The following is a 25,799-nucleotide window of genomic DNA, read 5'->3' as shown; positions in this document are numbered from 1 at the left end:
GTCAGAAGGTCAACAATAAAAGGAAGGGGATGGGAGGATAGTGCAGTGGGGAGTGATTATGCAATGGGCACACATTGTGAGCATGGCAGCATGGCAGCTGAATTAGATGCACTGATTGGCAAAGTCTTGGCAGGAAAACAGTTGGCAGACAGGTCCCAGGGGTGGATGCAAGCTTGCTTAGATAGGACTCTGTGTACTTTTCAAATGTGTGTAACTGTGTACAGCATTGCAAGTGGCATGTGAACCCATACTCATTTAATTCACACAAAAATATGATATCATATTTGATATTTAATTGACTGACAATAACATGTTAGCAGGGGGCTATTTTATAAATGGTGATAGAAAATGGTATTTATTTTTTTCATAAATTAGCTTTACCATGATTAATAAATGCTGTAAAAATTAATTTCTGGCAAAAAGGTCTCTTACTCTGCTACCATCAGGCAGGCAGTATCGCAGCATCGGGACCCGCACCAGCCAACTACATGACAGCTTCTTCCCCCAAGCAATCAGTCGTTTAACTCTTGATCTCTCATGATCAATATATATCAGCACTGCACTTTATTAATCTCACACTGGACTATCATAAATTATATTCTCTCTTAACAACACACCGGCAACTGACTATGTGTATTCTATATTGCGTGTATTGTGTACTGTACATTGTATATTATTATTTGTATATTGTGTTGTGTGTAATTATATGTATATTAGACATGAAAATTGTGTTATGTAAGTTGTCTAGGTTACGTATGTAACCTCCGTTCCCCGATGGAAGGAACGAGACGTTGTGTCGGAGAAGCGACACTAGGGGTCTCTCTTGAGTGCCGAAATATGCCTCTGACTTATGAAAAAAGGCCAATGAGGAGTTGGCAGACAGTATTTGCATACCCCGCCCCCGGACATACGGGTATTTAAGCGGGGGAAATACGGGAGTTCATTCAGGATTTTTCTGTGGAGCCGGAAATGGTCCGGCCACAACAGTGGCTCGGCTCAGCGACATGGCGGGGAGGACACAACGTCTCGTTCCCTCCATCGGGGAACGGAGGTTACATACGTAACCTAGACGTTCCCCTTATGTCGCTCTCTCCACGTTATGTCGGAGAAGCCACACTAGGGGTCCCACTTTAATGTGCTGAGCCGTGTACGTGAACTGCTGAAACAGAAGTAGGCAGGTAATCTTACGTGCAAATGCGACCAGCTGTATCATGTTGCACGTTCCCTTCCCCAATGCCCCATTAAAGTCATCAGAATTCTTCTGGTTAAGCTAGTTAGGGGAACAAGGTGATGCTTGCCAACCTGGGAACGGGCCAAGCCTGGCTGGGCCGCTTTTCTCTCTATGTGTCTTGCATAGAGCAATCACGTCCGGGGCCCTTACATGCATTAAGGGAAGGGGGTCTTACCCAGTTTCCTATTCTTTCAGGGGGAGAAGACCCAGCAGAGACCACACCTACCCTGCAGGGGAGGTAAAGGTGGCGAATACATCACATGGCCGCTTAGGTCCTATGTGGTAAAGTTTGCTCCACTGAGCAAGTGTTGTCATGACAGCGCGTCCGCTATCACATTGAGGTTGCCGGGGATGTGAGTGGCACGCAGCGATCTGATTCGCTGCTGGCTCCAAAGGAGGAGAGGACGGGCGAGTCGTGACATGTTGTGGGAGCGTACTCCGCCTTGGCGATTTATGTACGCCATCACTGCGGTGCTGTCTAACCTGACCAGGAAATGTTTGTCCTGAATTAAGGGGAGGAGCTTCCTCAGGGCAAAGAAAACAGTCAGCAACTCTAGGCAGTTGATGTGCCAGCGCAGCGGGGCCCCTTTTCAACCGCCCGCGGCTGCGTGCCCATTGCACACGGCGCCCCAACCCGATCTGGAGGCATATATGCAAATACCGTCTGCCAATTCCTCATTGGCCTTTTTTCATAAGTCAGAGGCATATTTCGGTGCTCAATAGAGACCCCTAGTGTCGCTTCTCCGACACAATGTGGAGACAGCGACAGAAGGGGAACTGATGTTTATTGTAAATTGGTATATATCTCATCACTGTCATGACAGCTATGTTGCTCGGAACTGCACCCAAGACTTTCACCCACTGTTGCACTTGAGTGACAATAAAGTGAATTTGATTTTGATTGATTTGATTTGCTTATCGGAAAGGAGGCGGCGGGAACCGGGTGAACAGTCACAAAGGTTTTTAATCATACACAACACTAAAACTGCTTTTCAACACAAACAAACATTGATGCACACACAAAGCTCCAATTGCATCTCTCTCTATCTCTCTCTCACACAAACTGGCTTCGCCGGCTCCTCCTTATCCCCCTCCCGGCTAATTGGGGTAACTCAGCACCATGTGTCCATCCTTATTGCCTGTCATGTACCCCCAATGTCCAATTCAGGCCGGGGTACCATCCAGCCTGACTTACCACCCCCCATTTCTGGAAGGGAGGTGTTGCCCTTCTGGCTGTTCTGTCACCGGCTGGTTTCCCCACATCCTGGGAACATGAACCGGATGAGGGGAGGGAGAGAGGAGAGAGAAAGAGAGAGAAAGAGATCCCGAGAGAGAGAGAGAGAGAGAAGAGAGTGAGAAAAGAAAAAGAGAGGAGAAAGAAGAAAAAACTCTGGTTCCTGACCACGCCACCCAGCCGGTCCTCAGCCAGCAGGAACACCTCTGTCAGTGATGCCGGGTGATGGCACTGGACTTGCTCAGCCGTCCCGCGGCCGCCGGCTCCTGATGGTTGGCAGCGGGAACAGTCACCACCTCCAGGCGGTCAGCAGCGGGCTCATCCGCCTCCTTGCGGACAGCAGCAGGCTCCTCCACCTCCTGCTGGACTACATTGGTAGCCTGCAGACAAACCGCTCCAGTACCACCAGATTGTGTATCCTCGGCATCGCGTTCTTAAACCAGCAGTGAGGTCTCGAGGACAGCGTAGTCCTCCTCTAAAGATCCAGGTTTCGGTACCACTGTGGCAAAAACGTCTCTTGCTTATTGGAAAGGAGGAGGTGGGAACCTGGTGAACAATCATGAATACTTTTAATCAGACACAACACAAAAACTGCTTTTAAGCACAACCAAACATTGATAAACACACAAACAACTGGCTTCTCCAGCTCATCCTTATCCCCCTCCCGGCTGATTGGAGTAACTCAGCGACAGGTGTCCATCCTTACAGCCCGGCCACGCCCTCCTCCTCATCACAACATTATTCATTGCTCGTTAATTATACCTAATGCATTTGATATTGTTGACAAATTGAACCTTACTGTAATGTTTTAAACCTTATGTTCTATTAGGATATTTTGTCCCATTTGAACCCTTTTTATGTAAAAAAATGTAATAAAAAGGTGCTCTGATTTTTTTTTTTTATTAACTATCTTACTATTCTGGTCAAATTTTGTTCCACCATATAAATTAATGGGGATGTGAGTCGTAAATACTTAAAAACAGGTCCATATGGCAGAACATACACAAAATTAATTGATGAGACTATAACACTGCCACAGCACAGAATACATCCTTCCACCTACATCACACACACAGATAATACACAAACTCTATCACACACACATTCACTCACACACACTTAAAGAATTACAAGACTGACCCCACTATGGGGAATGTTTAGCCTTCCAGACTTCCAAGTTTATGGAATTATATTTTTAAATGTAAATATTGCAAAATCAATGGTAGATAACAAAATACAATGAAAAGTGTTCTTTTTAAGATTCAATTTTTTTTTTTAAGCTTTTATGATCATTGATAGATTTTAATGTACATTGAGCACTACATGTGACATTTTTGCAAAAACTGAATATTCAGAGCAAGTGTTTTAAAAAGTAACTAAACTTTGACAAATAATAGTATTTAAGAATGTCTAAATAATATATATGCAAATGCATATCTTGTGATAATATCTATAAATTAAGTTACAACAAAAGGTTACATAGACCAGGCAAAAATCAAGGGAACATTGAGACTACTTATAGGTTATGCTTGTTTTTTAAAAAAAAAAAATTATATTCTATGCCATTAATTTTTAAAGTTAATTTATCTTTTTTTAAGGATGTTTAGATTTTTGGGGGGAAAAATACTGGACAAAATACTAATTTAGAAAAAATAATTAATATATGCTCTATATATCTATACAGGTATATATACACAGGCGTATGCAAAAGTTTAGGCAAATCATGGAAGTTGTCAGGGGTGCCTAAAATTTTGCATACGCCTGTATATATATATATATATATATATATATATACACACAGGGCTGGACTGGTAATATGGCATACCAGGTATTTTCCTGGTGGGCCGATGCACTTTTGGGCCGGTCAGGCACGGACTGTCGATCGGAAGAACTGAGCGGGCCGGTGGGTCGGCCGAGAAACGTCCTGAATGGGCCGCGACATGCTCAAATGCGCCGACGCGTTTTGCAGAACGGACCACAAAATGGCGCCACGATATGCAGAAAAGGACAACGACCAATGAATGTAAAGTTCACCATAGGGGCTTAGTAAATGCTAGTTAGTTTGTAACTAACTGTATTTAATTCAGTTGCACCATTTGTTCTTAAGGCAAGACTCAGTAAGTAGGTCTTAAAAGTTTACTCAGTAATTTTTTCCTCAGTAAAAAAGTTTAACTTTTTTAATTGTCATTTTGCAATACATGTAGGAAATCATGACCACTAACATTAAAAAGAAGACTCCAATTATATCAGTAACCTTATAAAGGCTGGTTCATTCTACATGGAGTGGGTCCGCGAGGGGTGTGCAGCAGAGCCATTGTCTGTATTTGTATCTGTATCTGTTCATATGACAAAACTATCTGTATCTGTCTCTGTATTCGGATAGAGCCGGTTGTTATTGTGCCACATGTAAATGTGAAAATACAGTAAAGCAGGCTGAAGAAAATTGCAGCATTTGAGATTCATTGCATACTGTTAGTGTAGAATGGAGTACATTCTACACAGTGAAGTACCTTTCTTGCTTCCTAATGGAATATTGGTTTACATATGTAAAAGTCAAACATACCCTAAAGTAAGCCTACATTAACCATCATGAAATTATTCATTTATTTAGTCATCTGTTTTTGAGTTACAAAATATTTCTATTGCGAGAACAGTTTGTCTGTGTTTTGATATAATTAATTGATTTTGAGAGATGTATGAAGTGCTGTGATGGTTTTAGGGTGTTTTTGATGAAAGACTAACTGTTGTGCTAGTATAAATGTTGGTAGAGATGACTCCAATAAGAGATTTGAAAATGCGTTCTAGATTTGAAATGTGTAAAAATGATTGTAAAAAAAAAAACTTGTAATCTCAGTAACCGTTCTTTTATTTGGCACTTTCACTCTATAAAGTAATCATGACATCTGAAACTGAAAACTATTGATTTTAAATTATGCTGCATCCAAGCCGCTAAGTGTCAGTGTGAGTCCAAGATGACACAAAGACAAAAGTTACTGAGTGCATCTTTAAGCTAAATATGACGCTTACCTTTATTGATCCAATGAGTAGGCTTCAAATTTATAAACAAAACTAGTAATGAAAAGCAGTGTATTTCAGTTTAATCTAGCTACGTTTAATGTTTCAAGCATCTTTTGCCTCACTTACCTGTATATGGTAATAAATTAGATTTCCAATGACTATATAAACCCAAGAACAGGGGAGATAAAACATAACTATGTAATATAAGAAGTGTATTCAAACATCTAAATAATAAAGTAATATAATTGATAAAATAATTCAATAATTCAATAATAATGTGAAAATTAGCTTTTTCTACATCCTCAGACTTTAAAAATTATGTTGTATTGTGTTGTTTATTTACCTAATATTGTGAGGTTGATACAGTCATATTAAATATGAGTTTTGACTTGTATAGCAACAGTTCATTTAGATTTTACCACATGAAGTAAAGAACAAAAAAAGGTGACCTGACTGGTAGACACAGTGACAATAAATACAAACATGTTAAATAATAGAGTAAATATGTACCATTTTAGTCCATTGTTACCTTAAGGAGTTATTTCTACCTGATCTAGCCCATAAAATGTCTTGGTTACTGTCGTAACCTACAGGGAATGAGACGTTGTGTCCATGAACACCTGTATTCTTTTGAGAAAAGGCCAATGAGAATTGGTGAGTGGAATTTGCATGCCAATCCCCCGGACATATAGATTTAAAAGGAGAAGGAATGCCCAGTCTCATTCAGCCGCAGCCTTTTCTTTCCACAGAGTATTAGATCCGGCTGGGGCCATGTAACGCTATTTTACCAATCAGGGAAGGTTTTCTTTTCCGTTCATATTCTTTCAGGGAGAAAAGACCCTGTGGAGACCACATCCTGTCCAAAAGGGGAAGTCAACATGTGGGCTCACCAGCCGCACATGGAAGGGGCATAGTGGTAGGTCCTGCCCTGAAAGGTAGGAGCTCTACAAACATGGCGGCCAGGGGCAGAGAGTACAGGGCATATTAGTATCCGTAGTGGGTCTTGCTGCGAACTCCTCCACCGAATTTGCAAGCCACAGGGCTAGGGAGGAAGGACATCCAGGGTCCACAACCTCGTGAACTCAACTGGGGGTAAAAGCACATGCTTTCGCCTCAGGGGAAGGGAAGGGAAGGGAGCGCTATACGCAAACGATACACCTGGCCAGTTGTTCTGTATTACCAAACTCTACCTGTTCAAATCTGACAAACCACGGGACAAAACCGGCTCAACCAGAGATTGTAAAATGCAGATCTGCAGATGTCTGCTAGAGAGGTGCCATGGACCAGTGCCCATGAGGATGGCACACTCCTAGTAGAGTGTGCTTGTATTCCCAAAGGGGCGGGCACGGCCTGGGCCTGGTATGCCAGAGCGATGGCATCTACAATCCAGTGGGCAAGCCTCTGTTTGGAGACAGCGTTCCCTTTCCGCCGAAGCAGACAAAGAGCTGCTCAGAGCGTCTAAAGCTCTGCGTGCAATCCAAGTAGGTGTGCAAAGCATGCACCGGACACAGCAACGACAGGGTTGGGTCTGCCTCCTCCCGAGGAAGCGCTTGCAGGCTCACCACCTGATCCCTGAAGGGGTTCGTGGGAACCTTGGGCACATAGCCCGGCTGGGGTCTCAGGATCATGTGAGAATCTGCCGGACCGAACTTCAGGCAAGTGTTGCTGACAGAAAACATTTGCAGGTCCCCAACTCTCTTGATGGAGGTGAGCCCAATCAGGAGGGCTGTCTTCAAGAAGAGGGCTTTCAGCTCAGCTGACTCCAGTGGCTCAAATGGGGCTCCCAAGAGGACCGTGGAGAGATCCCATGAGGGGAAGAGGCGTGGCCTGGAGGATTCAGTCTCCGGGCACCTCTGAGGAACCTGAAATCAGGTTGTGCTTCCCTAGGGAACGTCATGGTGAGCCGCTATAGCGGTTACATATACCTTCAGGTGGAGGGGGACAGCCGCCTCTCCAGCATCACTGGGGTTCTTCGGCTCGGGAAGAACACCAATTTCATGAAATAGCGCCACTTCAGGGCATAAAGCTGCCTCGTAAAGGGAGCTCTGGCCTGAGTGATTGTGTATACCACTGCTGGTGTTTGGCCACTTAGGTCTTCCGCGTCCCGTCTAAGGGCCAGAAGTGGAGATTCCAGAGGTCTGGGCATGATGGTCAGATGAATCTGCCAGGGAGGTGCTGTCACGAGGAGCGTGAGGTCCGAGAACCGTGTCTGGGTGGGCCACGAGGGTGACTCATTCCTCATCTTTCCTGATTTTGCACAGAGTCCGTACAAGTAGGCTCACTAGGGGGAACGCATATTTGCGTGGTCACCGGGGCCAGCTGTGTGCCAGCCCGTCTGTTCCGAGGGGGGCTTCTGTCAGGGAATACCAGAGCGGGCAGTGGGAGCATTCCCGGAAAACAAACAGGTTTACCTGTGCTTTGCGAATTGACTCCAAATCAGCTGGACTACCTGGTGGTGGAGTCTCCACTCTCCACTGAGCGTCACCTGCCACGTCAGCGCGTCCGCTGTAGCATTAAGGCTGCCCGGGATGTGAGTGGCCCGCAGTGACCTCAGCCGGCGCTGACTCTAAAGTAGGAAAGGATGTTGAGTTGCGACATGCGAGGAGAGTGTACACTGCCTTGGCTATTTATGTATGCTACTATCTCTGTGTTGCCAACACATGCTTACCCCGAATCAATGGCAATAGCCTCCGCAGGGCAAGCAGGACAGGCTCTGTCACGCCCTTGCGAAGAAGGGTCGCGATCTCCACACGCAGGGTGGCAGCATTCTCGCCCTGCACTGAAGTGAAGCGGACATCACTGAACTAAATGGTGTAGCCGAGTCAAAAACGGAACAAAGACAGAAAGGCATCTTTATAAAGATACATCTTTAAAAAGACGTTCAGTGTCAATGTGTGTGCTCTAATAGAGAAATGTACTCTTTAGCATGAATATACACACTTTAAGCACTGTCAGAGCGCACAGGGTGAAATCTGCACTCGTCGTGCAGAAGGAGAGAAAGCCGCTGGAAATGCACCGTATATCCAACAGCATACGCTTCTTAAGAGATGAATGGAATAGCAGTAGTATTCAGCTCGCTGATAGTACAACCATTCGGCTCCAAAGAAAACATCTAAATGAGAGTGGGCATTCTTTCTCCTTTTATACCCGTATGTCTGGGGGAGTGGCATGCAAATTCCACTCGCCAATTCTCATTGCCATTTTCTCAAAAGAATAGGGCTCTCAAGAGCGACTCCTAGTGTCACTACATCGACACATCTTCGAGTGAGTGACAGAAGGGGAATAAAGTTGTTTGATGTAACCCAATATACTGTATTTAGGAGGTTCATTCAATCATACTAAATTATATTTTTTACTTAAATCCAGTTTATTTAAATGTTACCACATGGAGTACATTTACAGGTTATCCAACAACATGTCTACAGTGTAAATTGTTATTTGAAATTTGTACTGGGTGAATTCTATTAGGTGGGAATTATCAACAGTTTGGCTACATTAGGATATTATTTCTGATTATTTGAATTGCTTTTAAAGGAAGGTGTGTGTGCTGAAATAAAAATGTTTTTACTTCTCTGTTCACTCAGGCCATGTATATGTTTTACGCACTGGCATTGGTGTGTGATGACTACTTTGTGCCTTCCCTTGAGAAGATCTCTGAGGTAAGGCATTAATTTCATACTAACTACACTTCTACAAGCCTTTTGAAACATATTTAAGTCTCTCTTTCACTGTGTGTACATTTGTGTTGTAGCGTCTTCACCTTAGTGAGGATGTAGCAGGAGCCACGTTCATGGCAGCAGGCAGTTCAGCTCCTGAGCTTTTCACCTCGGTCATAGGTAAACAAAAACACATCGCAAACTGTCGTTGAAAAACAACACATTTGAACAGCAAGAGATCATGATCCTCACTCTGTGCAGGTGTGTTTATCACCAAAGGAGATGTGGGAGTGGGGACAATAGTGGGCTCTGCTGTCTTCAATATTCTCTGCATCATCGGAGTGTGTGGGATCTTTGCTGGACAGGTGCTCTTTAGTTTGCACGTCAACACACATAAACACTGACTGTTTTTGGGACTGTTTCAGGCTTGAACCTTAAATATTCTACTCAAACGCTTCTAGTTATGCAAGCTCAATTTCGATTTTCTTACATGAAAACATATAAAGGAAAACAAAAACCAAACAACTAATGGGAGGGAAAAAGAGAGGAAAAACATACACACACACACACACATATACACTCACCTAAAGGATTATTAGGAACACCTGTTCAATTTCTCATTAATGCAATTATCTAATCAACCAATCACATGGCAGTTGCTTCAATGCATTTAGGGGTGTGGTCCTGGTCAAGACAATCTCCTGAACTCCAAACTGAATGTCAGAATGGGAAAGAAAGGTGATTTAAGCAATTTTGAGCGTGGCATGGTTGTTGGTGCCAGGCGGGCGGTCTGAGTATTTCACAATCTGCTCAGTTACTGGGATTTTCACGCACAACCATTTCTAGGGTTTACAAAGAATGGTTTGAAAAGGGAAAAACATCCAGTATGCGGCAGTCCTGTGGGCGAAAATGCCTTGTTGATGCTAGAGGTCAGAGGAGAATGGGCCGACTGATTCAAGCTGATAGAAGAGCAACTTTACCTGAAATAACCACTCGTTACAACCGAGGTATGCAGCAAAGCATTTGTGAAGCCACAACACGCACAACCTTGAGGCGGATGGGCTACAACAGCAGAAGACCCCACCGGGTACCACTCATCTCCCCTACAAATAGGAAAAAGAGGCTACAATTTGCAAGAGCTCACCAAAATTGGACTGTTGAAGACTGGAAAAATGTTGCCTGGTCTGATGAGTCTTGATTTCTGTTGAGACATTTAGATGGTAGAGTCAGAATTTGGCATAAACAGAATGAGAACATGGATCCATCATGCCTTGTTACCAATGTGCAGGCTGGTGGTGGTGGTGTAATGGTGTGGGGGATGTTTTCTTGGCACACTTTAGGCCCCTTAGTGCCAATTGGGCATTGTTTAAATGCCATGGCCTACCTGAGCATTGTTTCTGACCATGTCCATCCCTTTATGGCCACCATGTACCCATCCTCTGATGGCTACTTCCAGCAGGATAATGCACCATGTCACAAATCTCGAATCATTTCAAATTGGTTTCTTGAACATGACAATGAGTTCACTGTACTAAAATGGCCCCCACAGTCACCAGATCTCAACCCAATAGAGCATCTTTGGGATGTGGTGGAACAGGAGCTTCGTGCCCTGGATGTGCATCCCACAAATCTCCATCAACTGCAAGATGCTATCCTATCAATATGGGCCAACATTTCTAAAGAATGCTTTCAGCACCTTGTTGAATCAATGCCACGTAGAATTAAGGCAATTCTGAAGGCTGAAAGGGGTCAAACACAGTATTAGTATGGTGTTCCTAATAATCCTTTAGGTGAGTGTGTATATATATATATATATATATATATATATATATATATATATATATGTTAAAAATCACACACATTGACAGTTACCCCTCTCTCTCTCCACTATTCCACCCGAGAACCCTTCAAGAACTCACAAAAAACCCAGATTCCCCTCCTCTAAGGCTGCCACTCTCCCCATCTCCGAGCACCACTCCTGAAACAGGGGAGCTCCAACTGACTTCCACTCTCACAAAATTACCTGTCTGGTGACCATAACACATTTTAGGACCCCAATCCTCCACATGTTTATTCTCCACATTGATTTCTGCCCCATCTCCCAAAAAACAGAGTCTGGGGCAAAACGAAACCCGAGTGCCCAAGACATCACATACAAAATTCTGAATTCTCAACCAAAACCCTTGGATCTTAACGCACCCCCAAAAAACATGGGTTGTATATTCATCCTCCGATTGGTATCGCCAGCAGGTAGGTGTGTCATTAAGACCAAGCCTATATAGTCTAGAGGGGGTCCAATAGAATCTATGTAAAATCATGAACTTTATAAGGCGAACCCTTGCATCTCTAGATACAGACTTGACATTTTTTTTAATCCTAGCCCACACTCCCTCCTCCAATACCAAGTTTAAATCTTTCTCCCATAATCTCTTCAGAGAAGTTGAAGCTCCATCCCCCAGACTCTGAATTAGCAGGGAGTAATACACTGATGCCTCATAACCTTGTCCAAAAGCAGTAATCACCTCTTCCAAAGCATCTGCCGCTTTAGGGGGTGTGAACTACTCCCAAAAACAGTACAGAGCATGTGGCGCAGCTGTAAATACCTATAAAACTGAGATCTGGGGATCCCAAAATGATGACACAAATTCTCAAAAGATCTGAACACTCCACTCTCATACAGTGTAGTAACCCCCCTTACAATCCACTCTGACCAACAGAAAGGGGACTTGTTGATGCATAATTTGGGGTTCAGCCATATGCTTGAGGCAACATTGAAATAAATGTCTGAATTAAATACTCTGGCCACTTTTGTCCAAATCAAAATAACAGGGTGTGACTTAACTTCTCCTGTTAGTTTGATAGAAAGCAAAATGGGGGAAAGGACTTCCTGTTCAATAGAAAACCAGGGAGGGGCTCTATCTGGTAGAAGCGACCAATGAGCCAAATGCCTGAGACCGAACGCATAATAATAAAACAAAATCTTGGGTAGGCCTAGCTCACCTTTGTCAATCGGCCTATGTGATTTGTTGTCTGGGACGTGTACTATTCCAATTGAAGGACTTCGCTATGCTATCAAATTGCTTGAAATAAGAGAGGGGGATATCTATAGGGATTGACTGTAGCAGGTAGTTGAATTTTGGAATACAGGTCAATTTAATAACATTAACCTGCCCAATCATCGATAAATGTAATGAAGCCCACCTTTCCACATCACTCAAACCTTTTTATTAAAGGGTCCAAATTAACACATTTGCTGGGAATAAAATACAAAAATACTTAATGCCCTGTTTGGGGCACTGGAAGGCACCCGGCTGGAAGGCCGTTAATTGGCAGTACGCTGTCAGAGCCAAGGCTTTGGAATTAGACCAACTGACTTTGTATCCTGCAACTTGGAAAAGGAATTAATAAATCTGTGGAGCCAAGACATAAATTTAGTAGGGTCAGAGACGATAATACAATATCATCTGCGTAAAGCAGAAGCTTATGCGCCCTACCTCCCGCCACCTCACCTGGAAAATCATCCTTCTTTCTTATCGCTGCTGCTAATGGTTCCAGGGCAAGACGGAACAATAATGAGGTAAAACGCTGCTAGAGGGTGTCTATAAAGTAACTTAATCCCACCAATAAATGTACTCCTGAACCCATACATTTCCAAAATCTTAAAAAGATAATCCCATTCTACCATATCAAATGCCTTTTTGGCATCAAGTGAGATGGCAGCGACTGGAAACTGATCATTTGCTACTGACCACATGATATTGATGATAAGCCTAATGTTATCAGAAGAGCTAAGGCCCCGAATAAACCCCACCTGATCTATATGTATAAGAGATGTCATAACTTTTCGTAATCGGTTAGCCAAAATTTTTGACAAAGTTTTTGACATCTAGCTGGATCAGGGAAATTGGACGTTGACTCTTACACTCGCTTGGATCTTTGTCCTTTTTAATAATCAGACTGATCTGGGCTTGTGTCATGGTTGGGGGAAGCTTTCCATTTAATAATTCCGTATAAACGTTTTATAAACTAAAAAGTGGAGCCAATTCTGTAGCATAAGATCTAAAAAATTCAGTGGCAAAGCCATCTGGCCCCTGTAGGCAGGGCCTTAATTACCTCATTAAGCTCCTCCAAGGATATCTCAGAATTAAGAGAATGTTTTTGTTCAGTCGTCAAATTAGGGAGCTTTAATGGTTCCACAAAGTTTCTAATATCTTCTGGATATTATCTGGAGATCTGGAACTATAAAGATCAAGATATAATTATTTAAAAGCATTATTAATATCAATGGCCAAGGTAAATATTTTACCACCAGCATATTTCACTGAGGGATTGGTAGAAAAAGACTCTCTCTCTTTTTTTTATATATCTAGACTCAAAGTATGACTGTCTTGCCCTGAATAACCAAAACACCACCTTCCGCAACAAAATAGTATTATATCTGTATTTCAATCAGGTCAATTCTCTGAGGCCATCAGATGACATTCCTCTCTTCAGCTCTGCCTCAGCACTTTTAATATTTCCTTCCAACTCCAGCGAGAACTTTGCCGTTGGATTGTTTAAGCCCGGTGTTTCTATACAAAATTACATAACAGAAAATACTTTGTAACTCAAACTCCAGACAATAGAAGGCATAATCACAAAGAACAAGCAGATTCATCCACAACTGTACCGAAGGTATGGTTCTCCATAAAACAAACTCCAGCCACTAGGTGGAACTATGACAAAACAAGCGTCCCAGTTCCTCAGATGGCCAAGTGTATATTTAATGAGTCAAGTTGACTCAAAAGGCCACATAAGAAACACACCATGATTTCTTCAGTCCATAAACTCTATAAAAGTCATCACTTGTTGCAAGCATGTAGATATTTTGCGGTTATCCTTATCAATGGTCGGGAGCTTCAGTGTAAAAGTGATCTTCCGTCAATACAACATTTCTTGAAGAAGTGTCACGCCACAAAACAAACTTCAACCGCTGGGCGGAACCATCACAAAAAGAAACAGCGCCCAGCTTCCTCAGACAGCCAGATTAAGTACAGTGAGTAAATCCACTCAAATGAGAAACACCAAATGGCTTACTCACTCCAATGTTTTTATAAAGGACAGTGCTTGTTTAGGGCATAAAAATACTTTGCGGCCATCCTTAGTATTTATTCTCAGTTTTGCCAGAAACAAGTGCAAAAGTGTTCTTTAATTCGCTAAATTTCCAGCTTATGGCCTGTTATGTCAAGCAGACTCGGGAGGAGCTCGTCTAGGAATTTCACCATATTTCTGCCCTCCTCATGCTCAGGAATTTCAACAATTTGAATATTATTCCTGAGGCTACTATTCTCAAGATCTTCAAGTTTTTCCAAGAACGTGTTCCAAATCAACTTTGGTCACCAGTGGATTATCAGATAATTCCCTCTCCGATGACTCCAGATAATCGATCCGCTTCTCAACATCTGCCACTCTTGTAATCAACTCTTACAAAAATGTTGTTTCCATTGCCATAATCGATCGACATATTAGAGCGAGATCTTCTAAGTCAGCAACAACTTTCATCAGCATCACAAACATGTTGGACAGTTGATGCTGAATTTCCCCAGCCGTGCCATCCAAATCGATTCCTCAGTCCCCAGGCCCATCAGAGGTTTCAGCTCGAGCACATAAGTGTCTTTTAATATCTCCAGAGACTGAGAATTTTGAATTTTTTGACATATTGACTTCAAAGAGCAAATATGTAGCAGAGTGTCTCAAATCTCACCGGATTATAACACAAAAATAATTAAAAACTAGCAAATTGCGCAGAGCTCGTTGCTCACAAGCGCCTTGCATGGCGCCATGTGACTCCTTTCAGACTTATACTGTGTTAAAGAACTTAACGGGCACCTCCGTGAACAGCACTGCTCAGGCTTCATGCCACTTGAGCTCTATCACAAATTAATATGAATGCAAGGGAAACAAAAGATTAACTATTTAATTCAAGCATCATTCCAATGCTCCCCAGCATTTCAATCTGTCTCTCCCGCACAGGAGAATCCTGTCAGCCTCATTACCTGGCCGCACAACTTGTTTAGGATGTGCTCCATTCAGCAATTCCATTTCTTCCAACATGACAATCATGATTGTTCTCCCTTCAAAGCACCCTTCGGAGTGTGATTTATTCCATTCGGAACACAGGTGTATTATGGAACAAGCGAACTCCCTCCAAACGGCCGCTACTTCACTACATATTCCCGGCTATACGCAGCCTCTGTCCAAACAGACACAAGCCGTATTTTGCTCCGCAATAGGCGGATCGCGCCCCATGTCCAACTCATTCATAATCATTCCGCAAACGTGTCTTGCCTCCACACAGCATTTGAGCTCACCTTGCCATGCATCCCACATAACCATGAAGTAAGCATTTCTACAAACCTCTACTCATCTCTAGACCATAAAATGACTTTCCCTTCTCCTGCCCAGGACAAATGCTTCACGCAGGTAAAAATGTATACGTACGGCCGGTGACAACCATTCGAGAGAGAGAGAGAGAATTACAGGCAGCTGCTCTGTGGCTTTATGTTTGTGTGTTTTTGGTTCAGTTTATTATTAAACTATTAGTTATGTTGCTAAGCTGGTTCTCGACTCCTCCTTTCCATTGAACTGCTTTACAATGACTTTTAAATCATTTAAACAATTTGTCACAATCTCATGCTCCACCCAAGTTTAAAGTAACAGGTTTAAACTGACGTAAGATGATTCGGCTTTGCACTTTGCTTCATACTCAAAATATTTCAGTTTCTCTGTAGAATTAATTACAAGTCATTTTATTTACCACACTACTGTAAATGGTGCTCTTATAGTATCTATTAAATCCAACTCACAGGCACAAACTCCAATGATTCCATACATCCTTGTCCAAACGAGTCACCCCGTGCCAATAATACAGAGTTATAAAGTCTACAGCTGGAAAACAATCAACAAAGCTCCAAACTATATGCAAATTTATGATAATAAACATAATCTGGCCACTCAGTTTCATGTGCCTTCACAATTTAAACCAACTTTAAATGACGTTGTTCATATGCACAACAAGTATGTTTCCTGATATTGCTTCTCATATGTTCCCGACATTTAATCTAGTAAACAATTATGTTCAGGTGTCTGCAGGTGCTACGTTTACCATATAACCATGTTTTCTATTTGCTCAACACATCCCTAAGCAGCACAAATTTGTTGTCCAGGTGCCGAAACTGCTGCGTCTTTTGGGCCATGCAACAAACTCCTACTACGCTGCAAAAAGCACAACGTGCTGCCCAAGCGTCGCAATTGCGGCGTCTTTCGGGCCATGTGATAAACTCCCACTACATAGCAAACAGTGCATCCGCTGTCCAAGCACTGCAACTGTGGTGTCTTTCAGGCAATGCGTCATTCACATGACACAACTGCGGCACGTCTTTGGCTCCGTATCCCATAGTATGCCATTCATTCCAAATGAACCATTACCCACCTGGTGATCGACAACAATCAGGCCAATTCAGGTCTTCCCTAAACAGTTCAAACAAGCTGCATCTCTGTATCAATTTAATTAGAATGTAGCCCTCTATATGCCCTCCTGTCAAATGCCGTGCTCTATGACCCAACCCTTTCGTATTGCGGAGTTCTCACACATACGCACCTTAAACTTTTCACACAAAAAGCAGGCTCATCCTTTTCTCAATTTTTATCTCCTCTCCATGTCCCCCTTCGCCTCACTCCTCAATCAATCCAAAATTCTCAATCCAGCATCCATTCTTTTATAAATTCATTTTCTGCAAAACCTCCTCCACAAGAAGCCACCCCAGATCTCACTTCTAGTTAAAGGTATCCACAGATCCTTACCCACCAGAACAGATACCAGGCTTCCCCTCACTATTGATCTGCTAATCCGATGCTTAAATACTCTCTGCCAGGGCTCCATTTCTCCAAAGACCTCAAAAACACTAGATGCAATGTTCATCCTCTCCTTCTTCAACTCACTACAATGGCTAAATTCAACCCAAGAATCCATCCCACCATTTCGGACCTCCATATCATAGACAATGAGACAATCTTAAGATACTTTATCAAACAAAGCAAAACAGATCAAACCAAAAAGGTCATTACATTTTAATTTTCAATATGCCAACTCCTATACAGCCATTTCAATCATTAGCACCCTATCTCCATTATAGAGGGTCCCTAACCTAACAAAAAGCTTCCCGATTCTGGTTCCAAAAACAACTCAAATCTGTCCTGCTCAATTCCGGCATCTCAAAAAGACTATACTCAAGCCATTCCTTTCGCATCGTTGCCACAACCACAGCAGCCCACAAAGGCCTGCCCGAGCACCAAATATGATTACTGGGCTGCTGGTCATCCGACGCATATCTCAGCTAAATCTGCACCAACCGTCTCCATATCAGGAAAGCATAGCAAGCCCTAATTAACTAATCACAATGTTCACAATCGGTGTCAGGGGATGCTTGCTTCATCCTAGTCTTTTCAATAGGCTGGCCCCATCATTCAGACGCTGTGGGGGCCCTCTCAGCCAGTTCGGCTTGGGCGTGGCAGACTCCTCCAATGCAGTCCATCAAGGGCTCTCCCGTTCAAACCACAGCGATGGTTCTTTCTTCCGAATGCTGTGAGCTATTCATGTTTATTTGTATCATGGGCTCTCCCTTTCAAAGCTCGGTAGGACTCTCCCGGTAGAATGCAGCGAGTGTCCCCGTTCGATTGCAGGTTGGGCTTGCCTGCTCATGCAGCCACTGAGCCCCTTCCCTCATTGAACCCACCAAGCCTGGAGGGAGACTTAAGGTCTGTCCAGGCAGCTAGGATTCATGCCTCCGTCCGGGGCGACCCTGCCCTACCGCGATCCCTCCAGCACTTTTCAGCTCTCCTAAAGCTAATTACCATGCGTCTGCAACTGCCACTGTCTCTTCAGTGCTTCAGCATATTTTCATTCTCCATCTCTATCTAGTCTACACCTCTCAGTATCCTCAAGGCAGGATTACATTTAATTGCAGTCTACTGAAATGGAGTTTCATTTAACAAGGTTCGGGAGGAGCAAGTCGTTTAATCTGACCAATCACACTGCCAGAGTAAGAGTATATATACAGCTGCTTACATCTAACATCGAGTCTTCTGGCATCCCTCCTGTCTATCCATCAATAACTAAGTCCGAGGGGGTATACGAGATCGGGTCAAGTCTCAAACCTCGAGCCCCTTTCACCCAGGACAGTGAGCCACACGTTTACACTATCCTCAACTACTACTGAATTCAGTATGGATTACCTTATACAGCTCAATCAGCTGGATTTGGCACAGGAAGTCATGCCCGTAAATGGTGTCTACTTTCCTTGACTCATGCATACACTGCCAATTCATGCACTGCAATCTGTAATTCTAAAGTTTGCAAGACAAGACTGCCCAACTCAAAATAGTCATAGAATGCAGATTACACATTATATAAGATTTAAAAGCATGACAAGCACATTTTAAATCCTTTAATTCAATCAGACTGGAGAAGATTGATTTACAATTGAGCAGAGCATGAGCTGACTTTACTATTGATGTGATGTTAAACTGTATGGTATGTGTGCCACAAATAGAGTTTGCTGTACAGGCTGAACAAATGTTTAAAATAATCTGTGTGGCACATGCTTCGTACAAAGGAAAATTAGATGTATACAATGTTTTTACAGGAGTCAGTAGCTCAGAATATAATTTAAGTAAGAATAGGCCTTAGAAGGTTAGTAGCCAATGTAATTAAGTAGGAAATGACTGTTATTAAGACTTTTGTTTTAGGTTAAATAAGGCAATGAGTTTAAAAGGTGTTCATTTCAATGGGTGTCTTAAATGTAAAATCAGAGACACCCATTCAAAACAGTTATACTCATAGTTATATTTTGTAGGGCCACTGTTGTGTTTTTTTGTAAAGGAATAGTTCCACCCAAAATTAATCTTCTGTCATTATTTTGCTACTTTCATGCATTTTTTTTTATCTGTATGTTTATTTTTTCCATGGAACAAAAAAGGAGAATCTTTACAGAGCTCTTTTCCATACAATATATAAGTAGTCCATATAACTCTTTGGTTTGCTTTGGATTGATTTGTTTACAGTCAATCAACTCACTGACTCAATGATCCAGTCACAGCGTTTCTCGAGTTAGCTCATTAGAGGGGAAAATAATCACAGAATAGTGACTTCAATTTTGGTCTGTCCTCACAAAGCTATCAAATGGCTTCAGAAGACTTGTCATATAGTGCAGGTGTCATATGGACTACATTAATGGTGCTTTTAAAAAAAAAACAATTAGAGCTTAAAGAAACAGTCTTGGTTCAATAGAAGTTAAGCTCAATCGAGAGCATTTGTGGCATTATGTTGATTACCACAAAAAAATTATTATGTCCCTGGTCCAAGAAGTGTGTCCCATATGATCAGTGCCTTATGGCACTTAATCGAATGAGCTATCATTCATTTTGCGATAGGCCTATGTAACTTCTGATACCACAACAAAACACAGTTTGTTCATCAAAGGTGAATGGCAGAAGTAAATAATTTAAATTACAATTTTTAATGCTTTGACACTTGTTTCACTCCACTTTACACCCTCCACTACAGTCTAAGTGTGCGTTTGTGTGTGTGTTTTGGTGTTTATATGTATGCAGTCTCTTCATTATCAGTCTCTCTCTTATCTGCCCTCTCTCCCCTCTCAATGTAGGTAGTACGGCTCTCATGTTGGACATTAATGAGAGACTCCGTGTACTACACTATCTCAGTGGCCACTCTGATCGTGGTGAGTAGGACTTTAAGTGGCTTTTCATGCTCCCATGATGCCTATGGGCCTCGTCACACAGCAGGATAGGAGAAGCGGTTGACTCTCCCGGTGGGCCCATGGCTTGCAGCACATGCCCTTATATTTTCTCCCACTCTGTATGTGTTCCCATCACAGAGAAACAACAAACACAGAGAAATAGTACACAGGACATGGAGTAACTGAGATGTTATCTGAGCAGCATTCATGTTGTAACACTGTATATGATCTTATATATTACAGTCTCATAAACTAAATGAGCCTGTCTCCACAGTCTATTTTTAAAAATGGAGAGTCGTTTTATTAATAATAGCAAAGAAGTGCAGTCAGATTTTGTGTCGTCTTGAAAGGCGAGGCCTTAATTTTATTCTGTACGCCGCCTGCGATTTTACAGAGAAAAAGGCTTGCTGGAACATAATTTTTATTAGATCATCTTCAAATTTGAAACATAACTTCTTTAGACTTGTGGCTTTGAGAACATTGTATTTCTGGGTTGTCTTGGTACTTTTATTATTGTTTTTTTGATTATAAAAACATGTTCAGCACAAAATATTTCCTTTACTATAAACTTCATCTTCTCTAACTTAAGAAAATAACAACATATATTTATTCTGACTTGGGAAATTAAGCCCAAAGTGTCTTCTTACAAAAGATACCACAACTGTAACCATACTACAAAGGGTCCCGTAAATACAACCATTTAAGTTCAGGTATCTCATTTTCATGGTTTGTGCTCAAAAAGGGGGTGTGTATCAACAGGTTAAACAAGTTTTGTTTGTGAAGTATGTAAAGGTCTCTTTTTTGGGGGTGATCATCTCTCCCAAATACAACCATTAAAGTATATACATGAGTATATACACTGATGAGCCAAAATATTAAGACCACTCACAGGTGAAGCGAATAAAGTTGATCATCTCCTAACAATTATCAAGTGGTTTGGATCAATCACCACATGTGAGAGGAGGAAATTTCAGCTTGTCATCAGAACAGCTGAAAAAATCATTGGCTGTAGTCTGCCCCCTATCCAAGATCTGCACGACACCCGTTGCAAAAAGAGAGCAATCAAAATAATTGACAACCCTTCACATCCTGCTCACTGTACCTTACAGCCTCTTCCATCAGGAATCAGATACAGAATCATTCAAATTAAAACAATGAGACATATGAACAGTTACATCCCTAGAGTATTTGCTGAACTCCTAAGAACACTATTGCTCTGCACTGTTTTTTTATGAACACACATCCTTACTGATGTAATTGTTTAACTGTCATATACTGTTGCACATCTCTGTTACCTCTAATTCTCATTCTTTATTTGCATATAATAGTAGTTATTGTGTTGTACTTTTTGTATTTCTTTTTTTTCCCCTTGTTTGTTTTGTATTTAAATTGTATGTACTTTAGCAACTGTCAAATTCACAAGTCAAATTCCTTGTAAGTGTAATCTTACCTGGCCAAAATAAATATTCTGTTTCTGACAAGGTTACATGTCAAGGTCTGGGTAGATTAGATGGTAAGTGAACAATCAGTCCTCGTAGTCAACATGCTGAATGCAGGAGAAATGGGCAGGTGTAAGAATCTGAGCGACTTTGACAAGGGTCAAATTGTTATGGCCAGACAACTGGGTCAGAGTATCTCTGATTTGTCAAGGCTTGTGGGGTGCTCCGAGTCAGCAGTGGTGAGTACCTACCACTTGAGGAGGGACAAACCACAAATCAGCGACAGGGTGTTGGGCGCCCAAGGCTCATCCATACATGAGGACAACGATGGCTATCCTATCTGGTCCGAACCAACAGAAGGTCTACTGTTGTAAAAGTCACAGAAAATGTTAATGATGTTTACGGGAGAAATGCGTCACAATATAGTGCATTTCAACCCTGCTGCGTATGGGGCTGCGTAGCCGCAGACCGGTCAGAGTGCCCATGATGACCCTTGTCCACTGCCGAAAGCCCCTACAATGGACACGTGAGTGTTGGAACTGGATGTTGGATTAGTGGAAGAAGGTCGCCTGGTCCAATGAGTCTTTTTCTTTTACATCACGTGGACGACCGTTTATGTGTACGCCGTTTACCTGGGAATGTGATGGTAACAAGATGCACTGTGGGAAGATGACAAGCCGGTGGAGGGATTGTGATACTCTGGGCAATGTTCTGCTGGGAAACCCTGGGTCCAGCCATTATGTGGACATCAATTTGACATGTGCCACTTACCTAAACATCATCGCAGCCCAGGTACACCCCTTCATGGCAATGGTGTTCCCTGATGGGAGTGGCCTCTTTCAGCAGGATAATGTGCCCTGCCACTCTGCACACATTGTTCAGGAATGGTTTGAGGAACAAGATGAAGAGTTGAAGGTGTTGCCCTGGCCTCCATATTCCCCAGATCTCAATCTGATTGAACATCTGTGTGATGTGCTGGACCAACAAGTCCAATCCACAGCAGCTCCACCTTGCATTTTACAGGACTTGAAGGATCTGAATAGAATAGAATGAATAGAAAACTTTATTGTCATTGCCACATGTACAACGAAAAGATTTTAAAGTGCTAACCAGCCAGTGCATCATTCCTAATATAATTTTTAAAAAACAGTAAATAAATAGTATCTAAAAGAAGAATAAAACAGCCTGAACAGGCATTCATATACACATACACAGTCATACTTATTGTACCAATCCTGCAATCAGTTCAGTTCACTTTAGCAGCGTTAATTACAGTTATTGCAGATGGGTTTTTGAGTCTATTAGTTTTTGCCCTGATGGATCTGTACCGTCTGCCTGACGGTAACAGTTTGAACAGGTGGTGGCCTGGGTGAGAGGTGTCATTTAAAATGTTATGTATATTTTTAAAGCAGCGGGAACTGTATAGTTCTACCAGTGTGAGGAGAGGGCTGCCAGTGATTTTCTGTGCGGTGTTGATGACCCTCTGGAGCGCTTTCCTGTGAGAGACTGTGCAGCTGGTGTACCACACGCACATGCAGTATGTCAGCAAGCTCTCTATGGAGGCTTGATAGAAGGACACCAGCAACCTCTGTGTGATGTTGTTCCTCCTGAATACTCTCAGGAAATAAAGTCTCTGCTGGGCCTTTTTTATTAGCTCAGAGGTATTCTTGCTCCAGGTTAAACCCTCCTCAATGTGGACTCCCAGGAAGCTGAAGTCTGCCACCCGCTCCACACAGTCCCCGTTGATAATAAGTGGTTGAATGATTGTTTTCTTTTTCCTGTAATCTATAATGAGCTGCTGCTAATGTCTTGGTGCCAGATACCAGAAGACACCTTCAGTGGTCTTGTAGAGTCCATGCCTCAGCGGGTTGATGCTGTTTTGGTGGCCCGAAGAGGACCTACAGCATAATAAGCATAATGTTTTGGCTCATCAGTATATATGTTTTTGACAACATTTATGTTTATTCCACAAAACATGATTTTACCTTTACAAAGCCCAGACCTGAGGCATATTGAACACCTTTGCAAATAATTGTATTGCTGTCTGGGAGCCAGGTACAAGGTGCTCAACTTTAAAAAGCTATGATTCAGTAAAGCATCATGGATATGTAATAATATCTCACATACAAAATTCTCAGGGCCAATAAGCAATAAGTAATATAAGCTTGCCCTCTGGTGGTGAGATGGATGCAGTAGAGTTGTTTCAGTTCAGAAATGTGGTTTATTAAATTTTTTCTTCTTTCAAGTTCATCTATGACGAGAAGGTGACATGGTAAGATTACAGCAGTTGTTACACCTTAATACCCTCTTAATTTGTCACAATACTGTCATTTCAGTTGATTCTGTTGTTTATTGGGTCATCTCGGTTTCTTTATTTCTTCTTTAGGTGGGAATCGCTCATCTTAGTACTGATGTACCTAGTTTACATTTTAATTATGAAGTAAGTGCTGCATTATTCTGTCTGTTGCCATGGAAAGTGTTCACTATAACATGTATTTATTGTTTTAAATTCAGATCTTCTCTGCATCAGTAAATCACAGCCCTGCTGATTTTATGAACTCTCTTTCCTTTGGGTTAATCAGTTTTAACTCGCGGGTGGTTCATTACATTGAGCGGCGGAAAAAGAACTCTGCAAATCTGGGTAACGGCACAGCGAGTAACACAGACATTGACGATGGGTCTGACGCTACTGTCGTGCTGCTTAAGAAAGGTAATGCCTGCGGTCATGTTTAATGCAGAGTTCCCACTGTTATGCAAAATCTTGAATTAAAAGGGATTTTAAAATTGTGATTTTTCAGGTATGGAATGTCTTTGGGATCATTAAAGAAATGTTGAAAAATCATGTCAATTTCTATAGACAATATAATTGTTTGTAGTTTTCTGTCCAACTCTAAAATGTTTCATTGTTCTTTGTGGGTGCAATTATAATCCCTAGAAAATATTTTGGTAACACTTTACAATAAGGTTGCATTCATTAACCTCCTGAGACCCGAGCGTGACTGCTGTGTGCTGTGTTTTAAATAATACCAAGCTATAGAAAGTCAACTTGTTTATTGTGTTTCCAGGAGTGTTGGTGATTCATGTTTTTGAGACGTTTCATATATTGTATCAGAATTATACTAATTTCTGATGTAAAGTAAACGCCATCATCATCCAATCACTGCTAGCCATGTTAAAATTTAATTTTGATTAAATTACTGATTACCATTGTCCCATGTCTGCTAAACATGCTGAGTGGTCCAAACATTATCTGCAGCCTGAAACTGAACTTTTGGTTCGATTTTAGGAGTGAATGTTCTTTGCTGCAAAGATAGATATGAGATGCTCCCTTGCTCCCTATTTAGTGTGCAACTTGTGTGCTGTCTGTCGTCATTGGTCAGAACAGTTCAAAATGCACCTTATTTTCATCCCAACTCCACATAAAGCCTCTGAAAGCAACATTTTTCAGTTTTTAGATGAACTAATTGATTCTTAATGTGATAATACACAGTAATTATAGGATTTCTAAGGAAAAAGGCACTAAAGTACACCTTAGTGTACATTATGTTTAGCAGTGTTGTGTTTCACAATAAATCACTCAAATTTAAGAAATGGCATATAAAATGAAATTGGAGAATCTAATCTTTTGACTCAAACATTAAAAATGTAATTAGGCGTCTTACCAGATGTAGTTTTGTTGGTGTTTCTCCAAAAGACAAACTCTGCTGCTGTCAGCACCATGTTGTTTGGTCACATGACTCCATGCATCTAAAGTTTAACCCTTCTCCTGCACTGAGATCAGTCTGTTTAAATTAATTGAAATTATGCGCTGCATAGAGCAAAGCCAAAATACAACATTAACGCATGTGGACACAGGGTCGCACATGGTTCAAGTTTAACTACATTAATAAAACAGAGTACCTGCAGATTCTTAAAAAGTCTTAAAATGTCTTATATTCAGTTTTCCAAAATGTAAGGTCATAAAAAGTCTTAAATATCTTAAATGTTGCAACAAAAGTCTTAATTTTTATTTAAAGAGGTCTTACATTTGGGGGTGGAAAGACACCTAATGTGATTATCAGTCTTCAAAAGAATATGATTAAATTTAATAAATGCATACGCTGCATCCTTCAATGTTGTATTTTCTCCAAGCACGTGGGGGCTTGTGAGTGTTTTTAGCTGTTGCAGAGCAGTTCACAATCATTAAGCCATATCTGAAATGTATGACAAGTGATCACTAATGATCACTTGTTGATGACGATGATGATGTAGTGTAGATGAAATATGGCAATATTTACTTTTAATTGTTTATGTTGTAATATGTTGTAGATTATTGTATGAGTGCATATTTTATATCCCTTATTTGTTTGAATGAGCAGCTAGAAGCATTGAAGCGCAATCATTTCATAATAAGTGTCCCCTGTCTATTTTTAAGTTAAGTGCTTT

General features: G+C 41.7%; 1 protein-coding gene across 1 annotated transcript in view; it reads left to right on the top strand.

Moving 5' to 3' along the window:
• LOC127660998 (sodium/potassium/calcium exchanger 3-like) overlaps nt 1-25,799 on the top strand; it is a 163,663-nt gene that overhangs the window by 124,401 nt on the left and 13,463 nt on the right. The window contains exons 4-10 of the mRNA XM_052151518.1: nt 9,068-9,142; nt 9,235-9,319; nt 9,401-9,504; nt 19,843-19,917; nt 23,621-23,646; nt 23,761-23,814; nt 23,957-24,084. Of these exons, the coding sequence (XP_052007478.1) occupies nt 9,068-9,142; nt 9,235-9,319; nt 9,401-9,504; nt 19,843-19,917; nt 23,621-23,646; nt 23,761-23,814; nt 23,957-24,084 (547 nt within the window). The remainder of the gene's footprint in view (nt 1-9,067; nt 9,143-9,234; nt 9,320-9,400; nt 9,505-19,842; nt 19,918-23,620; nt 23,647-23,760; nt 23,815-23,956; nt 24,085-25,799) is intronic.

Source organism: Xyrauchen texanus, chromosome 20, assembly GCF_025860055.1.
Source record: "Xyrauchen texanus isolate HMW12.3.18 chromosome 20, RBS_HiC_50CHRs, whole genome shotgun sequence".
Classification (NCBI taxonomy): domain Eukaryota; kingdom Metazoa; phylum Chordata; class Actinopteri; order Cypriniformes; family Catostomidae; genus Xyrauchen; species Xyrauchen texanus.
Note: the sequence above shows the minus strand (reverse complement) of the source record. Positions and strands in the feature narration are given on the sequence as shown.